Genomic DNA, 19,977 nt, shown 5'->3' with positions numbered 1-19,977 from the left:
TCTGCCCATGCCTCCTCTTCCCACTCTTCCTCTCCATCCACCACCATGTCCCATCTCCCACCCCATGTATCTCTTTCAGAACAGGTTCTCTCCTCAGTCGTCTCCCTCCCTGACAATCCAGTCATAGCCTATACCACTTTCACAACACAAAGCACCACCATTCGACCTTACGAAGCCTTGGAACTCGCTCGCAGGCTGCTTGTCAATCGAAATAAAGGCCTACCGCTCTTAGATTCCCTCTTGCCGTGCGTAAATGTCTCTCAGGACTTATCTGCACTCCAGGTCTTCGCCATCACCTCGCGGGACCACGTATCCGCCAAACTCGCTGCCATTAAGGACATCTCCTTTGACGGGCTGACTGGTGAGTTTTTTTTCCCACTATCACAACCTGATTGTCCGCGGAATCATCACCAAACGTGGAGGTTCTGCACATATCGTGGATTCCAGTCCTCGCTACACTGCGATTACAAGCAGGGAACAACGCGTGTACCGGACTACTGGAACCCTCTACATATCACACCATTCTATGTCAAATTCCACTGCTATGATTTACTATTTAGTTCCTCATCTGACCCGCTTGCTGATAAAATGTAATTCCAGTTTCAGGAGAATCCTCATTTACACCCCACGACCTGTATCCGTGTTCGCTCGCCTGCTCAGATGACCAATCACCTTGCCCATCCTGTCTGAAACGTGACCCCTCTTCACTCTCGCAGTCAACTTTGTCATCTCCCGCTTGTCTCCTTCCCCGCAAGCCATTAAGAAGCGCCTACTATCACTTCCTGGATGCCGTACGTAAGCGTCTTATTGATGATATCTCCGAGGCGTCCAGGAAAACCCCGCACGGCCGTTGTGCAAGAGGATTTCAAGATGGTTTTCTGCTGAGTCCACCACGCTCGTACTTCGACTGGGGCGTGGATTGGCAACATCATGTTAACACCAGGTTTTATTTTGTTTTTTGCTACTTTGCATGCGCATATATGCTAATGTTTTTTTTAGACCTTTCATACACTGCCATCTTGAGATTCACCTCGCAACATCTCGCCTCGAGATCCACCCTATTATCCGACCCACTCACTTCTCACCCCTTTCCGTCCACCTACCACTTGCTCCGGGAACTCCCATCGCATTAATGCCATATTCTACTCCAGCTTTTTTTCTCGCGACCTACACTGGGCCTACATCAGCTCTATCTGCACAGTTTGAACAATCCTTAGCAGGTCTTGGTGCCGGAGATTGGAAAACCATGACATCCCCTTACTCACATTCTGTAAGTAATGGTAAGCATCGAAGTGCCGACCCTTCTGCACGTAAGTATCCGATGTATATCATCGCTTGGCTAGCGGTGGAGAACAAACAAGGCGAAGACAAAGGCATGAATATCATCTGGCCTACAGAATTGTGCCTTTCTTATTTGCCATCATCCAAATCTGCTCATGCACGACAGACGCTCGCGTACATCCCGGACTTACCTCCCCCACTTCAACCTTCCCCTCCGCCCCCACCGCCACCCGCTATTTCGATCAGTTCGCCTGTGTCTGCAGGAGGGGATGGTGGCCCAACTTCACCTATCGAACTGAACAGCCATCGCATTTCTCGGCCGGTTATCAGCCGAATATGTACTTCTCCCACAGGCGAATATCTCCGAGCTTTTCGTTCGCTCACGGTCTCGAAGTCGAAGGGTTTGGATGAGATAGCGACAGAAGTAGGAGGTTATGTTGAGGTAGTGGCGAAAGAACGAGAGAAGGAACGGGAGCGAATACGGCGAGAACGAGAAAACGCACACTTTTCTGCTTCACCTAGAGCAGTTGTTACTCCACCAACTGCTCTGCCTTCGAGTATCACACCTGGAGTATCTATGCTGGCCACAACATCCGTTGATATAGTCGCAACGCCTCAGCATTCACAACCTCCTGCATCTGCCCAAACTTCACCCACTACAGTTGCTTCGAATCAAGACTCGCAGCCCGTATCCATTCCTCACCAGCAATTTTATCCTTCGCCCCCTCAAACAAACCTACCAAGTGGTGCTCATTCTACAGGTCAAGACTCTCTCATGTCCTCCGTGGAGCCGACATCTGCACTTCCCACCACCGCAGCGAGTGAACCAGAACCAGTCGTTAATGACCCAATCCCTCAGCCCGAAAACATATCGTCTTCTTCCTCGTACGATCCTTTCAACATGGAGCCTTCTTGGGCACAATCCAACGATGACTTTATGAGCATAGGCATGGATTATAACATGTCGTTTGGTATCAGTATGGACCCTATAGGTGGCGGCGGAGCCGGTGGTGGAGGTGCTGCTGATCGTCTGGATATGGATTTTGAAGATGGATTCACTTTTACAGATGACGATTTCAGTTTCTTTGATCGCCCATCGGCAAGTACTCGGCTGCCTGCCGTCGCTGACTCTACATTGGAAAACACGACCATAAATACGGGCTTGACCCCTGCCGCGGGCCCTGCTCCATTAGGTCTCTCCCCGCCAACCTACGGGGATGGGATACATTTCTCAGGCTCAGGCTCAGGCCCTGGACCACCACCCACCCCTGGGCAGCTTCATTTTCCACCATGGAATCCCGGTGCTTTGGCCGAAGGCTATTCCCCTCGATTCATTGACCATCCTCATGCGCATGATGTGATACCCCCAGCACCAGATTTGCTGCCTCCCTCTCCTGGGAAGACCCCCTCGTCTCATTCGGCGCCTGTGACCCCAAATGTGCATGTCTATGGTTCTGATGCCTACAGACCAACTTCGTCGAATTCGAATATTTTCGATCCCATTCCGTTTGCGAATAGTCACAGGATAGCTGATGGGAAATATACGTTTGGTAAATTTGCGTTACCTAGTCCGCCTGATGAAGAAGATAGAACGGAACCTATACCACTATCATCTTCCCCGCTACATCTTCAGGGTTGGAAGCTCAGGTATAACGCAGTCACAGACCCCCGAATTGGTGTTGTGCGCAAGTTGATCGGCGTCAAGAGGAAAAGTTTTGATCAGGGTTCTCGAGATCACAAGTCGTTTTCGTCTTGGAAGCGCGAACACGAAGATTGGGTCAGTAGCAACGTTGTTGACGACGTTGAAGAGAACAAGTCTGATGCAGAATCGGAAGACGATGATGTTGAAATTGACGACCTGCCAGTGGCTTCCAGAACCTCCACCCCACCTCCAGCCTATCTACCTATGGGTCCTACTTTATTGCATACATATTTTCATCACTCTCTCTTGTTACCACTGAGCAATCCCCTCAGACCCCCAGGTGCAGCAGTCGCTCCGACCAATATCCCCACTGTAGCTCCAACGTCTGTTCCCACACCTGTCTCTCCCGCTGCAGCGTTGGGGACGGCTTCTGAAAAGTCTAAATTTCTGGAGGCGGCTGGATATATGGTGGCTAGTGAGATGGTGGAGAATAGTGTATGGGCCGATGCTTGGCGGTCAAACTTTCTTTCTGCCTCTGTTAGACCGACATCAGAAATATGGAAATCAGACGTTAGTACCTTGGTTCAACTGGTGAAAGACGTTCCGGACATGGAGGGCCCTCTTGATCTACAGACCCTGTTTCAACTTAGTATGTGTGCTCAATCCTCTGGCTCTTTTTTCGTGACTGAGACAATGAACAGAAACAGAACATACTTCCCAATTGGAAGAGACAGTGCTCCAGAAATTGGAACCGCCCATGTTTTCGATTTGTAAATCCGATTCAGTGATCCAAGTTCTTCCATCTGCAATACGTTTCTGGGAGAAATTAGGATTAGGACCACTTGGAGGGAAGAAGGACATAATTGCTTTTGTGTTGTTCGACGAGGAAGGGCCAGAGAAACAGAACCAAGCAGAGGGGTGGCTCAATAGCATATCTGTCATGTATACGGTAAGTTCGACATCGTCTTAACATTTGTGATGTGGAAAAACTAAAGTGGTGATGGTAACGTCTCTTTTGCAGGCGAAACAACTAGGCACTCACGTACCTGGAAGCTGCACTGGCTGCCCAAAAGATGGGATTATGCCTTTACGGTTCGACTCGTTTCGCAAGTCTCTTGGTATGTACCGTTCCTTTATAAACGCAGAACCTATCTCATATTTCACTCTATATAGCCTCTTTCGTCGCTAGTTTACCGACCTCTCAGTCAAGTCTGGTGTTCTACATCGTCACTCCAGATACAGCCATGTCGCTGGCCTCGCCACTCCTTCGACAAGTTTTTTCCGCTGTAAAGCGAGCACAGAAAACATACTCGGAAGCTCAGATTCTTTTTCAATTCGTACCCGAGCGGCTCATAAGGTCTGTGGGTAGTTCTACCAATCAAGACATGGATATCGAAGCGCTGTGCTACTCCGTCTACCGCCGCGTTCCACAACCCGTCGATAGGTACATGTCACGACGATTTTCTGAGAACGGAGAGAGAATTCGAAATTATTTCCAAGAGCAGCCTTTCACTCTCGCCCGACCGTTATGTAATCGAGTCAGCTTCACTTTACAGAGCCCGGCACGCACGCTCGACGTAGTGGACCGTCATACTCTTCTGCATATCGGTTATCAGACGTCGGCGTGTGGGAAATGGCTGATTGCTGCTTGTGTCGATCAAAGGGGTGAAGCGCACGATCTTGGAGTCTGGTTAATCCAGGGCGATTGGGAAGCATTTGTGGTGGAGCAAGTGTGGAAATTCGCGGTGCAATTTGCTCGGAAGGCAAATATTGAATGGCGTCTGATTTTTACTAAATTAGGCTCCATGAGTGAGAACGAGTTAAATGGTATGTCATTTCTTTGCCTACTGAAAGTTGGACATATGAAACTTATATTTATATACTAGCTTGGTCAAGTCATTTAGCTACAGTGGTCCCAGCATGTAGCGAATTACCTCCTTTCTATGTCTCCCTATTTTCCGTCGACCAAGGCATGCCATGGACCTTCATATCGCCCAAGAGTAGCGTGAACCCCAGTACGCCGAAGCGATCACCCGGAAAGGATTGTACGAAACACATATATCTGGACGTCTCTGCGACTACCTACGCGCTATTTAGTCCGTCACCGATGCCTTTGATGTCACCCCTCTCTTCTGCTACACGAGATGGTGCCGATGTGTCGACTATCCCAGATAACGAGGAGATGCCTCCACGCGACACGTTAGGTGTAATGCCACTATCGACCACCATGCTCATACGCGCACCAGCGGCCTCGGGGCACACGGCGATTACTATGATCCATATACATCTGCTTCACTCCATGAAATCACCCAACTCATCGCTGAGTACATCGGACCATGAAACACATAAGGACGTCACTCGTAACTTTCATGAGCTGGCTGTACTCTCAGAGTCCACTCACAGGCTTCGTGCAAACCCTATTTTACCGTTTCATCTTGCTGCTCTGGAAACCATGCATGGTGCACTGACGCAAGGAGACGTGGAGTAAATTGCTATCTTGTTTTCTTATTTCTTGCTAATTTTTTGTTGTTGTCATGGTCGACTAGTTTACCGCATTGTCCATTCATACTTTCATACTGTATCCATAAGTATCAATCGCATTATTTGTTGTATGTACACCTTCTTATTTCAACGGGATATCCGGGTAATACATAACGTAGTATTATTATTGAACCTTCTTCTCCTGAGCATTATAGCCCTTTGGTGCTTCCAAGCGCAAAGGCGATTGTATACTCGACAATGTTGAAACGCCTAGCATCACTATGGGCACGAGGACGAAGAATGTGATCAAAAGCGTAGTGATCAAGGCAGGTGTGAGGAGCTGATATCGTTTGAGTATGCCACCAGCGGGTGCTTTGAAGTCGGCGTGGCTCTGTAGGGCCGAACCATTCAACTCCGGAGCAGGAGAGTCGTACCCAGAAGCCTGTCTACTGAAGAGTCCAACGGGCGAACCAGTGAGCACAACGAGGTGTTTTGGGAAAGCTGCACCGATGTTGGCGAGTTCGCTAGAAATCCGGGATTCTATGGAATAGCGATACATCAGAACCGGCCCCTTGAGGGGTGAAAAGTGAAGCCTACCGTGATCAAGCATGGACGCCTTTCTGAATTCGACGCTCTCTTCCAAGTGTGGCATGTTCATACAGACAACGTGCTTTGGACCCTCCTCTAGATTGGCTGCTCCTTGCCCGGGGACCATGTCGATACGCCGAGACCCACATCGACTGGATATCATTTCAGCGACATCCGCCAAAGAGGAGCTGGGCCCATGCTTCATGTATTGGAATTGACGAGAAGAAGGGGCTGAGCTCAGCGACCTCGCCAGAATGGAGGATGCTGGGAGTGTTCGCAGGTCAGAGCTGCGCAGCTAGGATGCAAATGAGGATACAGCACAGTCGACGAGCAGCGGAACGTGACGCACCCCAGGCTGGTCAATGACTACAATGGCATCGTAGTCACAGATGTCGTTGTGCGAGAAAATGCTACCAAGCAAAGCGTCCGAACTGAGTGCAGACTTTACGGGTAGAAGTTCGAGCACGTCTGATCTGCAACGAAGGTTCATTCAGTGTGGAGCTGTTGCATGCAATAAAAGGGAATGTACTTGTGAGATGACCATGCTACGAACGGTGATGTATCAGAAAATGCAGAGACTCCGGCCGCGCAAAAGAGAGATGCGAGGATTATAGCACGAGAGGCCATTTTCTGTGAATTAGCAGCTTGTAACATTCAAGTTGGACCCGAGCGAGCAGAAATGGAGAGGTCCCTCCTTATGTAATCAAGAGGTCCACCGTCGACCTCGCATCTTTCAGCCACACCGTAACTCTACACTTTACTGCTATTCACTCATGGCCTCTATACCATCCCAGGCAAAGTCAAAGCAGCTCCGTGCTTGTTTGCTATGTTCAATTGTTCAGCATCCAATGGATTTCAGAAAAAATGGCTGTCCAAATTGTGAAGAACTGATGCAGGTAAGTTACTTGTACAGCATGTCCGTCTGAACCCCTGCTTTCCATAATCTGGCACCCTTATAGATGAAAGGCTCCCCCGACCGAATAGGTGTCTGCACAACTACATACTTCGACGGAATCATTGCTGTCATTGATCCAGAGTCGAGTTGGGTGGCGCGGTGGCAGAGAACATGTAAGCAGGCTTGCTTGAGCCTGTTAACTTCATCTGCTCATCTCGCTTTGCTCTCCAGCAAAATATGTCCGAGGTATGTACGCTGCCCGCGTCAAGGGACGCATTCCAGAAGATGTCGAGGCAGAGCTCGAGAGTCGCGGTATAAAGTACCGTCCACGAGACCAGACGGACCAAGATTGAGCCAAACCATCCCAGTGTTCTTTACCCCTGTTATACTACCATCTCTCTCCAGTTCTTTACGGTGAAAATAAAGCATTATTAAATATATCTGTATGTGATATACATGATGGTATACTATTAGCACAATGGCTGATTGTTATCCATTCCATCCAGTTCCTCGTTGTATGGGGTATCCAAATACCATTAGAACCCCCTTGCACAGCAAACATAAATCACAGTAACTCATGCAAAACTCGATCGTACAGGTGCGGGAGATGTGCACTAAAACCAGATATAAGCATATTTGAACAAGAGGGAAAAGATTGTGATGAGATGCCATACCTAAGCATATTTCGAGAAAAAACGATTTGAGAATAGATTTTCTCGACATCCAGCACTTCAAAAAGTCTTGGTTTATCGGGCTCTTTCTTCGATCCCTTAGGTGATAGTCTATGAGAAGGATGTAAGTCTATGTCTCTTATAGCCCATAACACTCGGCCAGGAGGGAACAGGTCGGCCATATGCATGTTGGCTTCGAGTGTCTTCCGTACAGCGAGAAACTAATGACTGTCAGCGATACTTGTCGAAGGAGATAGGGATATATGAGACCAACCCATTTCGGATCGTCTGGTGACCCAAGACCTGCTTTCCACCTTCGTGCAGCCCTTGTCACGACCGTATAGCCCTCAGTACCACCCGTTCGCTCATTCGCATCGCATAACGATAGTGCAGCGTTTCGGATGTCTCGAACTGATCCAAGAGATAGTCGAGATACAACATCATCAGAGTACACAAATGAAGTGACAAGCTTTTTCGCTAGCCGACTCAATGCTGCATCAGTAAAACATCTAATTGCCCAGAGCATGAGCTTTCATTAAACAGGAGAATAAAAAGAGAAAGAGCTTTGACGTACGGAGGTGCAAAGGCATAAACAGCCACGGGACGGTCAACTGGAAGACCACTCGAGTACACCGTACGACACGTCGTTGGGTCTGCCCACATCTACAAGTGCATAATGAGACTGTATACTCATTATCTCTGTCATATTGTGGTGTCTTACCAGACCCAGGAGAGTAGCTACCCCAGCACCCAAACTATGACCACACAGAATAAGTTCTGTAATGAAGACGCACAACATCAGGTAAGAGTCACGCGGGTAGTAATTCGATGTTGAAAGATGACTAACCGTAATCAGGATATCGGATCAGGGCATCCATAACAGCTAGGTGAACAGGTTTTCCAACCTCGCCCATCACTCGTGCCATTCTAAGCATGCCGCTGTGTACTTGGTAGTGTGGAGGTGAGTTGGATGATAGTGACTGCTGAGAGGCACGCCTGCGACTTGTCTTGGCTGGTGTCCCCGGAAGGCGCTCGTCATGATCGTGGTGTAAGGTAGTAGCAGGCTCAAAAGTAGTAGGTTCGCAAGTGAGATCCACTGCAAGCTCGTTGAGCGACATTGTTCCTGAGTATCCACACGCAAAGCAAAAAGTAAGCTAGGGAAGTATCTTACAAGTATATTCTTTAGCACGAACCTCGAAGAACTAGGACGACTTGTTGCCTTCCGTGATCAGTGAGGACCCAGAATCTTGGCATATGAGGTTCAATGCCAACCACAGCTGTAGCACGAATCTTGGCCTGTACGCCTGCCTGGCTGTCGTGGATAGATCTTTCAAATATCTCTTTATCATGCTTCCCCATGAGGATGTCCCACCACGAGTAGTTTGAGTTTTCCAGATATGACGACGTTGATGGTGCTGCACCACCACCAACCGCTTCGGCCTCCGACGCATTGATGGCACTTTCTAGTTGAGCCTCTTCGACATCTTTCTCACTGAGATTCGAGGGCCTCGCGGCCGCCTTGAAGGGTGATGTAAAATCTGATGATATGCCAAAGAATAGAAGACTAGCACCACCATATCCTGCTAGGACCATCTTGGAGAAACGGCGTAAATCTGATTTAACTTCTGATATCGTTTTCTGTGGGACGTCGAAACATGTGTCTTTCCATGCATCCTTTCCTTGAGACGAACATATTGAAGATATTGAGAACCGAGCTCTAGAGAGCGTACTCGAGGAACGAGCTCGGCCATATGGGGATGCTGGGGCTTCTCCGATATCAGCAGAAATAAGTTGACCTATATGACCAGGAAATATGACGTCTGATGTTACACGAACGCGGGATGGTACACGCTTCAAACGAGATTCGGCCGATGAGCCTTTGACTTCGATTTCCCGGAGATGGCTAAACCATTGTTTCTCCTGCCACTCCTGAGTGACACCTTGGAGAGAAATCCAGGCAACCAAAGCTTTTGCAACTTCGGTCACACCATACCTTTTATCCGGTAGATTGGTACCAAACGCAGGGTAATCCCATTCCCTCTTAACGAGTGTGATGAACGAGGCAAGTGAGAAGGAGGCCTCACTGCTACCGGGAAATATTATAGACAGGATATCAATTGAGCTGTGTGCTGCTGAAAAGGAGGCAGATGTTATGTATTCGCCAAGAAATATAGGAGCAAGGGTAAGATTCTCTGCGAAATTGATGGCAGTAGACATGGCTCCCTCCAACACGGGGCTTGTGACCATGCTACCACCGAATAAGGTATGGTCAACGGTTGTAGCGGTCAGACCAACTATGCTTGAAGCTATCGTCCGGGCGACAGAAAACTAGAGTGATCTAGATAAAGAGATGTTGCGTGTATGAAATATCAATGTGGACTCACGCCTAGTCTTGTGCTTGATTTAGCTGCAGTAAATCCTATAGAAGAGAATGCTGAGGCAACGTCGAGACCACGTCTGCCAAATGTCTCCCAGTCGCAGCCCATGGTATATGAGGTATAAAGACTGAGGATGGCCAATATGTAGTACTAGGATAGCACGAGTCCATGCATAAGGTCAGAGCCAGCTGTCCTGACATAAATCCACATTGCTACTTGTTCTTTCTCCAGCCATGTGATACCGACCCATTTATATTCCCACGGCCTCTTTCATATTTTATCAGACCCTAACCCTAGCGTATGAGATGCTATGTCTCTCCGCTCTGCTCTGGCAAATACCACTGCGAGGGTAATACATTCCTCTGCTTCTATCCCGCCCATTCGTTTGTGCACTCAAGCCCGTAAATATGCAACAGAGGCATCTATAGACTCTATATCAAAGCCTTCAAGCTATGGCCAACCTCTCTTTCAGTCCCACCCCCACCTTCGTAAGCCCTTTCGGATGGTATACACTTTCGGTAGTTAACGGCAGACACCCAATTGCAGTGAAAAGGGATGAATTGACTCCTGGAATACCAGCAGAAGAGTACGAGAGACGTCGCAAGGCCCTAATAGATAGTTTGCCTCCCAACAGCGTCGTAGTATCTGTCTCCGCACCGATAAAATACATGAGTGGTAGTAAGTGCCGGTGCCTACACTACCTGAACGGATAACCTTGACACCACTCATATAGGCATATTGTTCGTCCATGGTACATAATATATGTTCGTTCACTCATTGTTTTTCTTTTTCAAGTTACAAGTATCGACAAGCGTCTGATTTCTGGTATCTTACTGGATTCGAAGAGCCAGATTCGGCCGTAATTCTCGGTACATGATTACCTTTTACCCTCGGGGATTCTTCTCATGTTCCATATTATGCAGAAAAGAACTCAACGTCGAGAGGATATAGAATGACTATATTCTCTGTAGGCAAAGATCCCGCGAAAGAGCAGTGGGATGGTGCCAGGTATAATATATTTATATTTAACTCTTCTAGCTCCAAATTCACTGTTATTATTCTTAGGACAAACTTCCAGGATGTTGCTACTCTGTTCAAAGCTGATCATGCACAGTCAATCAATGACTTTCCAGCCCAACTTAGATCACTCATCAACTTGTACTCTAACGTATTTGTTGATGTACAACCTCGGAGAGGTGTGCGATCGCCCAAATCGTTGCTTAAATATTTATCACCAGCAGTGGCCCCGCGTTCAGAGTACGACTCCATACTAGAGTCTCTCTCAAACTCCCGGCGCAAGCCATTGGCCCCCCTCCTTGCAAGAATGAGAGCGACCAAGAGTGAGCACGAACAAAGGATAATGAGGGCAGCTGCTGATATCAGTGGAAGTGCGCTTGCAAAGGTAGGCTTCCAAGAAAACTACGAGGCACAGTGCTAAATCTCCGATTACTAACAATACAAGACCATGCGCTTCACACGACCTGGCATTCCAGAATCTGCGCTTGCGGCCCATTTTGAATATCTGTGCTGTCTCTCTGGATCACAACGCTTGGCATACGTGCCCGTAGTCGCGTCCGGGTAAGTAGCAGTACTTGATCGAGTGTGTCTGTTAATCACGGATCTGATAGGCCCAATGCTTTAATAATTCACTACACATCTAACAATCACGTTGTCAAAGAGGATGAGATGATCCTTGTTGATGCTGGTTGTGAATATAAGTTCGTATTCCGATCTTATCACTTTCATTACTGTACTAATCTGGTTATGCCAGTGGTTATGCGTCAGATCTCAGTGAGCACTACACTTCTCAATACTATCTCTTGCTATTCTCAACGTAATTTCAGCCCGTACATACCCTGCATCTGGAACATTCACAGCTCCACAAAAGGAGCTTTACTCCGTCGTTCTCTCCGTCCAAAAAGCCCTGATTCAAATGTGCACCGAATCTCACCGTTTGAATCTCTACGAACTCCATCGCAAATCTTGCGATCTTCTCAAACAAGGGCTTGGCCAGATTGGCTTTCAGCTTCGCACAGGAGATCTCGAAAGAATTCTCTATCCTCATTTCCTCGGCCATCCAATCGGAATCGGCAAGTCCCCACCCATTCAATTGATAGATTACTTGGCAAGCTAATCACTATGTGAATTTGGCAGACTTGCACGAATCGAGTAACTTTGATCGAGGTGAATAGTAAGTGGAACATTCCTCGCACGATAAACTATTTGGTGATCGTAACTTGCCGCTGGATGTAGCTTGAAAGCAGGTATGATCATCACTGTGGAGCCAGGTGAGGAACATGTCCAACAAGGATTTATCAGGCCTGTTTGATTAGCTTACATTGCTATCAGGTATTTACGTCCCGCCTTTGCCTCAATTTCCAAAACACTTCCACAACATTGGCATACGGATTGAGGTTAGAAACATGGTATCATCGTTTGGGCATATCATAATCTCATATATATTCCATAGGACGAGGTATTAGTAGGCAAAGATTACCCAACAGTAATCAGCGTAAATGCCCCAAAAGAGGTACGATCATTAAAACATTTCTAGAGCAAGTCTAAGTGATTTATTTTAGATTGTGGACGTTGAAGGAGCATGTCAAGGACTCCTGGGATTGGAAGCTATCTAAAGAGCTGCATGACTTTGAAAGGTATACAAGATATAGCAACTTTCTTAATTAGCACAACATTTTGTTGCTTCTTGTTTTCAATTGTCTTCCGCAACATGCTCCTCTTCTATACCATCGGCTGCATTCAGCGCCCGCATCAACTGTTCTTTCCTCAGCCACTTGTGCTCTGGCATGAAATACCAACTCAGAACGGCGAAGATGGATACAGCACCGAATATGACAACGGCCTAGAGAAAATGCTGGCATTAATTCTGCATACCAGTATTAGTAAATATTCAAAGCTTACGAAGTTAAATGATTCAGCTGTAACAGGGAAATAGAAAGGGGATATATCAACCTGAAAACGACAACATTCAGGACCCCTAAAGCTGACTGCATTCGAGATTTAAGAGACTCACCGCGAAAACCAGGATATTGAAAGCTGCTGCTGATGCGTAGAAAGGTTTCGCATATCTGCCTAAATTATAATGCGATGACTTGAAGTGGTCGGGTGTCAGAGTCAGGCGAAGCATAGCAATTAGCGCATAGGCAGCTATTGTGGGAACACCGCCAGCAGAGACGAGAGAGGTGAAAGCAACCTGGCTGGGAAGGATGGTACAGAGTAAAGCTGCAGCAAATATGTAAATGACAGTGACAGCATTCCGTGGCTGTCCCTTCGAATCGACGCTCCCAATCCAGGGGGATAATGGTAAAACGCCATCTCGGGCTACTGCGAATATAAGTCGCGACGCGGCCACAATAGACACAGTCGTATTCTACGGATTCAAAGGACTGGGGTTAAACAGATTTCTTTTTGAAAATGTTTATGCACGCACCATGATAAGACCTAGTGAGGCGATGAGTGTCATAAAGATACTAGCTTTCTTGCCGAGAGCTAGTGCGTAGATTTGGACAAATGGTTGTGGAGCATCGAGAGCAAATACCGTATTCAAATCAGGTGTGCAGAAGAGGAAGAGTATAGTAGTAATGAAACCTAGAACGCCGGTGGCTATGGCGCTCCATAGAATACCTTTGGCTGCAACCACGCTGTACGCAGAGATTATTCAAGAATTGTACAAATGATGTCTCCATAAGGAAAGGCTTACCTGGCGTTCATCGTCTCTTCAGCAATATGTCCAGAAGCATCAAAGCCGGTTAAAGTGCCGGCCGTGAAAAGACTGTATATTTTTTTTCAATAGCTTGAGAGGATAATTAACCATGATTCACGCACAGAGATAATATCCAATTCCATCCTGCTGGTGCTCCCGTGCCATTGTCTATGTATCACGGTCAGATGAAGCGGTGGCATGAATTTTTTCGACAAACTTACAGGTAACGGTGAATACTTCTTTAGCACTGCGAAATCCATAAGTTTGAGATACACCAATAGGTAGCCAGATCAGGCACAAGAAAAAATCCAGCATCATCAAGCCAACAGAAAATTTGAAAATGGCAGAATACATCCTCGGGGGAAGATAATTGATGGCCACCGATAGGAGAAGCATTCCTTCCGATATTGCCCAGATCAAAGCGCGCCATTGAATATTATCGTTTCCTACACCTCCAGGATAATCTACCTCCCAGACAGCAAGTAAAGAAACAATATAATTGGCGGTTGTCTGGGAAGCAGAAGTCAAGATATAGGACGTGGAAAAATAGAAGATTCCGTACCTGGCAGTTGCTGGCAGTAAAGGTCATCCACGCCGTGCACGACCACCACGCCACAAGGAATCCAAAAAACCTGGCATATTTTGGTCCAGCACTTTCAGCGGCCCAGATATAGATAGAGCCGCTCAAAGGTAACGCAGAACATATCTCGGCAAGAACGGCCGCAGTTATGAACATGAATACGAGAGTAATTAGGTATGACGACCTAGCAATTTTTAGATGCGTCCGGAACACTACAAAAAGCACAAGTCACCATATGGCAGCAGGACCACCGGCAAGAAGTCCTATGAAAAGAACAGATCTGAGGGGACAAGGTTACATATGGGTATAATGCGCGAAGGGATGGTGTATTTACCTTACACCGCCGATAAAATTCAAGGCGACGAAACTTGCGGCAAAACTCTCAATGAAATGCCAACTGCGATGTAATTGCTAGCACACGATTGGTAAACAGGGCGATATCATATTCAACGATGGTGCTATCTTACCTGTTTGTAACCGAGCTGTTGCTGTAAGATCGTAACCAAAAGAACGGAAAGTCAGCATGACATGTATGGCTCCCCCGTAAGGAGCTGAGAGAAAGAAAGCGACACTGGGGGCTTCCCTACGCAGGTATGAGCGCTGATCAGGTTCAAGCGGTATAATCTCAATCCATGTTGCTTTTCTAACGCCATGATTGATGAGCGAGTGTTCTACTGAACCTGCATCGTTTCAAGGACGTTAAATCCACGAACATGGATACCCGCAGCCATTCCAGTTCACCATTATAAATTGACGTTACCGATTTTCACAGTAATGCCAAAGCGCGTCACGGCCTACAAGGTGGGTGCCTCCCAGCTGGCCCTGATTTTTATTACCAGCTGCAGTGCATCCTGGTCAATGATTGAGGTACTTTCGTTATCTACGGTGTCGAGGTTGTCGACCTTGACGGTGTCGGATTTCGAAGACATTGCGTAAACTCTGGCGGGCAGATAACAAAAATTGCCAAATTCATGGTATAAATACACGTGGATTATGTAAAACAAACTCCGAAGCAAAATGCAAAGATCATTATCGGCCCGCCCTGTACCTCATGAAGCTCACTGAATATTTAGACGCTACATACCTTGTGGTCAGTTGTGTCCCTGGATGACAGCGTGGAGGAAAACATACCGGCTTCAGGGCTTTGATGAGCAGCCATTCATCATTCGACACATCCGCTTTGAACGAAGCCTAGAGAATGTTTTTAGTATCGACAGGGAAGGGCAAATTACATCAAATTCACCTTCAAAACATCGATACTCTGTCGAGTAACATGACTCAGGAGATCATCTTTCTCGTCAAAGTGGCGACCAAACATCTTCGCAGATTGATACACGGCATGCTCGATCTTGACGGCAACACCACCACCTGCTTGCGACTTTTTCACAATCTGTCAAAAAAAATGAGTTAGGTAAATAAGTAATTGCATGCTTGAATTAGGACTTGCGTCGTGTGACTTGTGATTTATCTCAAGTGAAGCGCTATTGGAAAAAAATCATCAGAATCAGACCCGTCAATTGCTTCTTTGAAGACGACCTACATTTTTCCCAGGTCAATAATTTCCTTCTTCTGTGTGGTAGGGTCGATCTTGACTACACAGATTGGGGTCCCTACACGCAATGTCCCATCCAGAATGTCAACACCCAAAATAATAGGGTCCCGTTTACAAAACGCGGCGATAGTCTTCAGCCTACAAGGCCAAACAGCTTGAGGGGCAGCATCTTTACGTTTTGCCTCCATTATCTCATTGTTGTAAGCCGTAAACGCGTCGAATAAGTGATAGATGATGTCGGCTATGGTTATCAAGATCAGTTCATATCACTGAGGGCCAGGAACTTGAAATCTATACCTTTGAATATTCGGATACCCATTTCTTCGGCCATTCTGTCAGCATCCCTGTCTACTGGAACGTCGAAGCAAAGGATGACAGCGAGCTCCTTGGCTTTCTCCAGCATAGTCGCACAACGCATGACATCTTTCTTGTGCACAGGTCCGATGTTGATCCCTGAAACAGGGATTTTGCTGACCTTCAAGAAATCCAAAAGCGCTTCCAGTGAACCCAAAGTACTAGCTTGCACACAAACACCTCGACCAGATTTATCGATCGAATTCAATAGAGACGTTAGGTCCGACATAATTTCATCCAACATTTCTTCTTCATCGTCATCCGGCCCAACGACCATTAGTCGTGAACCAGCGATCGCCTTTTCAAGGTCTGGAGCAACAAGCTTGACACCCAAAGCAGCTTTGACCTCTTTGTGATGCACGTAAGCCGACTAGAAAATATTTCAGTAACGAGTTTTAAAAGTAGTGCGCTTCAATCACCTTTATACGAAGCTCACGAAGGGGCTGAGGAGTAAGTAGAGCGCGAACTTGAGTCACAATTGGCCCATTGAGACCACATATAACAATCCTGTCCCCTTCCCGCAGGATTCCATTTGACAAAACAACATCGATCGTAGTGCCCAGACCCTCAACGACCTTCACCTCGAGTACCGTGCACTCAAGTTCAGACAGATACATCAGTCTGTCACTCATACGTTGTTGAGTAAGGTTAACGAGGAGCAAGATCATATCAGGGACACCCTCCCCTGTGACAGCGGAAGTTGGCACAAGGGAAACATTTCGAGCGAAGCTCTTGTTATCGTAATACAAGACGGCGTTCAGACCTTGCTCGGCAAAGGCAAGAATCGTCTTTTCGACACGGTCCTCAAATTCACGCTGAACAGAGCGCTTCTGCTTAGCGAGGGAATCTCTGAAAGCCCCATCGGGGGTTGCTTCCCATCCATACATACGATCGATCTAGTGGTTGTATGTTGTATGTGAAAACAGCGGAACTTACGACAAATAAGAACATACCTTGTTCAAAGCTACGATGAATGGGGTTTTCCGGTCTCTCAGGAGCCGAAGCGATTCCAAAGTCTGGGGCTCCAAGCCATGCTGCAAGGAAAGGTTGACATAATAACTTATGATCGAAGCATGTGGCGCGTACCATGATATCCACGACAAGAATAGCAATGTTACAGAGAGAGCTGCCGCGACTACGCAAGTTTGTGAAAGATTCGTGTCCAGGAGTATCGATTACCAGCAGACCGGGAATCTTGTACTCTTGCAGTCCGTCCTGATGGATTTTGATATATCAATAATTTTTTGAGAAACTTCAGCAATTCTTGACATACTGTGTTCAAAACAGCGGTTTTTGTCTTGATGGCATCCACAGGGAAGTATGTGGCACCAATTTGTTGAGTGATACCACCGGCTTCACCTTCTTGAACGTTTGTTTGTCGAATCTAAGACGCAATTCTATCGTATCAGCTCCTGCTATGCATGTTGAGATAGAAACAAACCTTATCCAGGAGCTTCGTCTTTCCGGTATCGACATGACCCAAGATACAACAAATAGGGCTACGAAGATCATCCTTGTTCCGGGCAGCAAGGGCGACTTCGTGGGCCTTGGCTCTTCTCTCCGCTGCATCTGCTTTCTTTTGAGCCAACGCACGCTGTGTGGCTGTCTTTCCTTCAGACTCGGAAGATGAGCTCTCGTCAGAGTCCGAGCCAGACTCAGAGTCAGAGTCCTCTTCTGACGACGATTCTTCGGATTCAGACTCAGAGGCTGCAGGGTCTTCTTCCTTAGTCTTCTTCGCTGGGGCAGTTTTGGAAGCAGGTTGGCTGGCCTTTGCAGGCTCGGGAGCGGGCGTTTTCTTCGCCTCTGGTTGGCCATTAGCTTTCTTTTCAGGTTTCGATGACGCAGCTGGAGGAGGTTTGATAGGCTCAGCAGCATCTCCTTCGTCACTTGAAGCATCCCAGGAATCTTTCACCTCATTCGCTGCAGTAGCCTTGCTCTCTTCATCGGAACTGGCATCCCAATCATCTTTAACGCTACTAGCCTTACTTGGCTGGACTGGCGAGGGCTTTCGAGGCGGTGGGGTTGGTTCCCTAACAACAGCGGCAGGTTCTGGTGTCCTTGGCCTTGATTCGGGGGCGGGTGAAGCATCTTTCGCCACTGGACCTTTTTTCTTGCGATTGCCATATACGACCTTTTTAGGGACAGGAGCAGCGCTTTGGGCCTGTTGCAAACCTTCGATCTGAACCCCAGACGCCAAGAGTGCTTGCTTCCTTATTTCGGCCGCTGCCTTTTCTTCTTTCTGTTTCTTGGTAAGTAGGCGGCCCTCTTTCTTTGCTAATTCGCGTTTCGCCTGTGTAGCATCAAGACATAAGAGAATGAAGATAATAATAAAACACCATTTCAATACCTTTTCTTTCTCTTTCTTCCGTTGCTTCTCTTCTTCTTTCTTCCTTTCCTCTTCCTCCGCTAGCCTTTCTTCTTCCTCGATCCGCTTCCGCTCCTCCTCCTCTCGGCGCCGGGCCTCTTCTTCCAACCGTTTCTTCTCCTCCATCATCGCTTTCAGAGCGCTTATACCTCCCTTCTTCTTTCCGGCGGCAGGGGCAGGGGCAGGAGCGGGAGCAGGTTCATCATCCTTCTTCCCCTTTTTCTTCTTTTTCTTCTTAGAATCGGCTTTTCCAGCTTCTACCGCCTCCCCATCTTCGTTATCATCTTCTTGCTGAGCATCAGTCGTTGGTGGAGGAGCAGGAGCCTCAGTTTGAGGGGTATCACCCCCTGTCTTTTTTGCCGCGGCTTGAGCTTTCTTCTTAGCCTATATGCATGTAAGCCAACTCATAAAGTGCTAATAAATATGATTCACCCGCCTTTTCTCGTTCTTTCTTCAGCTTTTCCTTTTCCTTCTTCGATAGAATTTTAGGCGCGCCATCGCCATCGCCATCTTCTGCTGGGCCGTCCTCTGCCTCATCGACTGGAGCAGGAGGAGCACTCTCAACTTTGGTCTCTGCAGGCTTCTCAACTTCTGGCGTAGCTACGCTATCCATCAGCCATATTTCTTTGACAGATGACAGCAAAAACTCACCAGTACTTTCCGCATCAGGGGTCTCATCTTGAGACCCACCTTTCTTTCCTTTACCCTTTTTGGCCTTCTTGCCTTTTTCCTTGACGGGGCCCCATTCTTCGTCAGCCAGATCTTCAGCTGTAACCTCTAATGGTTTTTTGGCAACTTCTGGTGCTTCAGCGTCGACCCCACCATCGTCAAATGACTCGGCCTGTGCTTTCTTTGGTTTCTTCTTGTCTTTTTTGCCCTTACTCGTAGCTTTGATCGCAGACTAGGATTGAGATAAGTTGATATATAGATCGCGAGATAGATAGGCCGATGAGCATACCATTAACCCTCCGAAATCCTCATCCTCATCCTGTGCAGCTCCAGCATCTTCACTCTGAAGCATAGAAAAGGCCGAGAAGCCCCCTCCGGACTTTGCGGGTCGCGCATTCTCGTCATCAGAGACATTGGCTGTCCCCGTAGCGCTTGCATTGTTATTTTCTACCGATACGCCTGCTTTATCCCTACCGTGCCAAATATAAGATATTGGATGGCAAGATGACTCATATGTAGCCTACCAGTAATCGTCGTCGTTTCCCGCCTTTCCCTTTTTACCTTTGTTTTTTGGTGCCATGTCAGATGCTGATTACTGTTGTGGCTATATGATCGTATGCGAACGAGTGAGAGTGTGCTCGAGCACGGCAAAGGCTATACTTACTTGGATGAGATATTGTGGGCTAGGGTCCCGTAAGAGTCTCCGCGGGACGTCCATGGACCAATGGACCTTAGATCTCACACGTGCCCAAGCCCTGTGCCCGGGGTCCTTGTGCCAGTTCAGCTTTATGTCGTGCAGT

The 19,977-nt window shown here is 47.4% G+C and overlaps 5 protein-coding genes across 5 annotated transcripts; 3 read left to right on the top strand and 2 right to left on the bottom strand.

Moving 5' to 3' along the window:
- Nucleotides 1–45: 45 nt before the first annotated feature.
- Nucleotides 46–5,411, top strand: SERLADRAFT_434909 (uncharacterized protein; the record flags this gene model as incomplete). The annotated part of the gene is made up of 7 exons (XM_007315169.1): nucleotides 46–361; nucleotides 601–943; nucleotides 1,000–3,572; nucleotides 3,625–3,872; nucleotides 3,945–4,041; nucleotides 4,097–4,750; nucleotides 4,810–5,411. 7 exons carry the CDS (start codon nucleotides 46–48, stop codon nucleotides 5,409–5,411), a joined length of 4,833 nt encoding a protein of 1,610 aa, XP_007315231.1.
- Nucleotides 5,412–5,588: 177 nt separating this feature from the next.
- On the bottom strand, nucleotides 5,589–6,619 carry SERLADRAFT_366665 (uncharacterized protein; the record flags this gene model as incomplete). Its single annotated transcript, XM_007315168.1, has 4 exons — nucleotides 5,589–5,944; nucleotides 6,002–6,287; nucleotides 6,342–6,465; nucleotides 6,522–6,619. 4 exons carry the CDS (start codon nucleotides 6,617–6,619, stop codon nucleotides 5,589–5,591), a joined length of 864 nt encoding a protein of 287 aa, XP_007315230.1.
- Nucleotides 6,620–6,765: 146 nt separating this feature from the next.
- SERLADRAFT_366664 (uncharacterized protein) lies at nucleotides 6,766–7,240 on the top strand (the record flags this gene model as incomplete). The annotated part of the gene is made up of 3 exons (XM_007315167.1): nucleotides 6,766–6,888; nucleotides 6,952–7,060; nucleotides 7,119–7,240. 3 exons carry the CDS (start codon nucleotides 6,766–6,768, stop codon nucleotides 7,238–7,240), a joined length of 354 nt encoding a protein of 117 aa, XP_007315229.1.
- Nucleotides 7,241–7,296: 56 nt separating this feature from the next.
- Nucleotides 7,297–10,131, bottom strand: SERLADRAFT_413658 (uncharacterized protein; the record flags this gene model as incomplete). The annotated part of the gene is made up of 8 exons (XM_007315166.1): nucleotides 7,297–7,501; nucleotides 7,562–7,779; nucleotides 7,833–8,067; nucleotides 8,133–8,221; nucleotides 8,280–8,335; nucleotides 8,406–8,681; nucleotides 8,752–9,886; nucleotides 9,943–10,131. 8 exons carry the CDS (start codon nucleotides 10,042–10,044, stop codon nucleotides 7,453–7,455), a joined length of 2,160 nt encoding a protein of 719 aa, XP_007315228.1.
- Nucleotides 10,132–10,388: 257 nt separating this feature from the next.
- Nucleotides 10,389–12,070, top strand: SERLADRAFT_434905 (uncharacterized protein; the record flags this gene model as incomplete). Its single annotated transcript, XM_007315165.1, has 9 exons — nucleotides 10,389–10,614; nucleotides 10,670–10,676; nucleotides 10,732–10,805; nucleotides 10,860–10,944; nucleotides 11,002–11,338; nucleotides 11,399–11,514; nucleotides 11,565–11,654; nucleotides 11,708–11,727; nucleotides 11,781–12,070. The coding sequence occupies 9 exons, from the start codon at nucleotides 10,389–10,391 to the stop codon at nucleotides 12,068–12,070; spliced, it is 1,245 nt and encodes a 414-aa protein (XP_007315227.1).
- Between the last annotated feature and the right edge of the window lie 7,907 nt (nucleotides 12,071–19,977).

Source organism: Serpula lacrymans (assembly GCF_000218685.1).
Source record: "Serpula lacrymans var. lacrymans S7.9 unplaced genomic scaffold SERLAscaffold_4, whole genome shotgun sequence".
Lineage (NCBI taxonomy): Eukaryota > Fungi > Basidiomycota > Agaricomycetes > Boletales > Serpulaceae > Serpula > Serpula lacrymans.
This window is presented reverse-complemented; position numbering and strand designations above follow the sequence as displayed.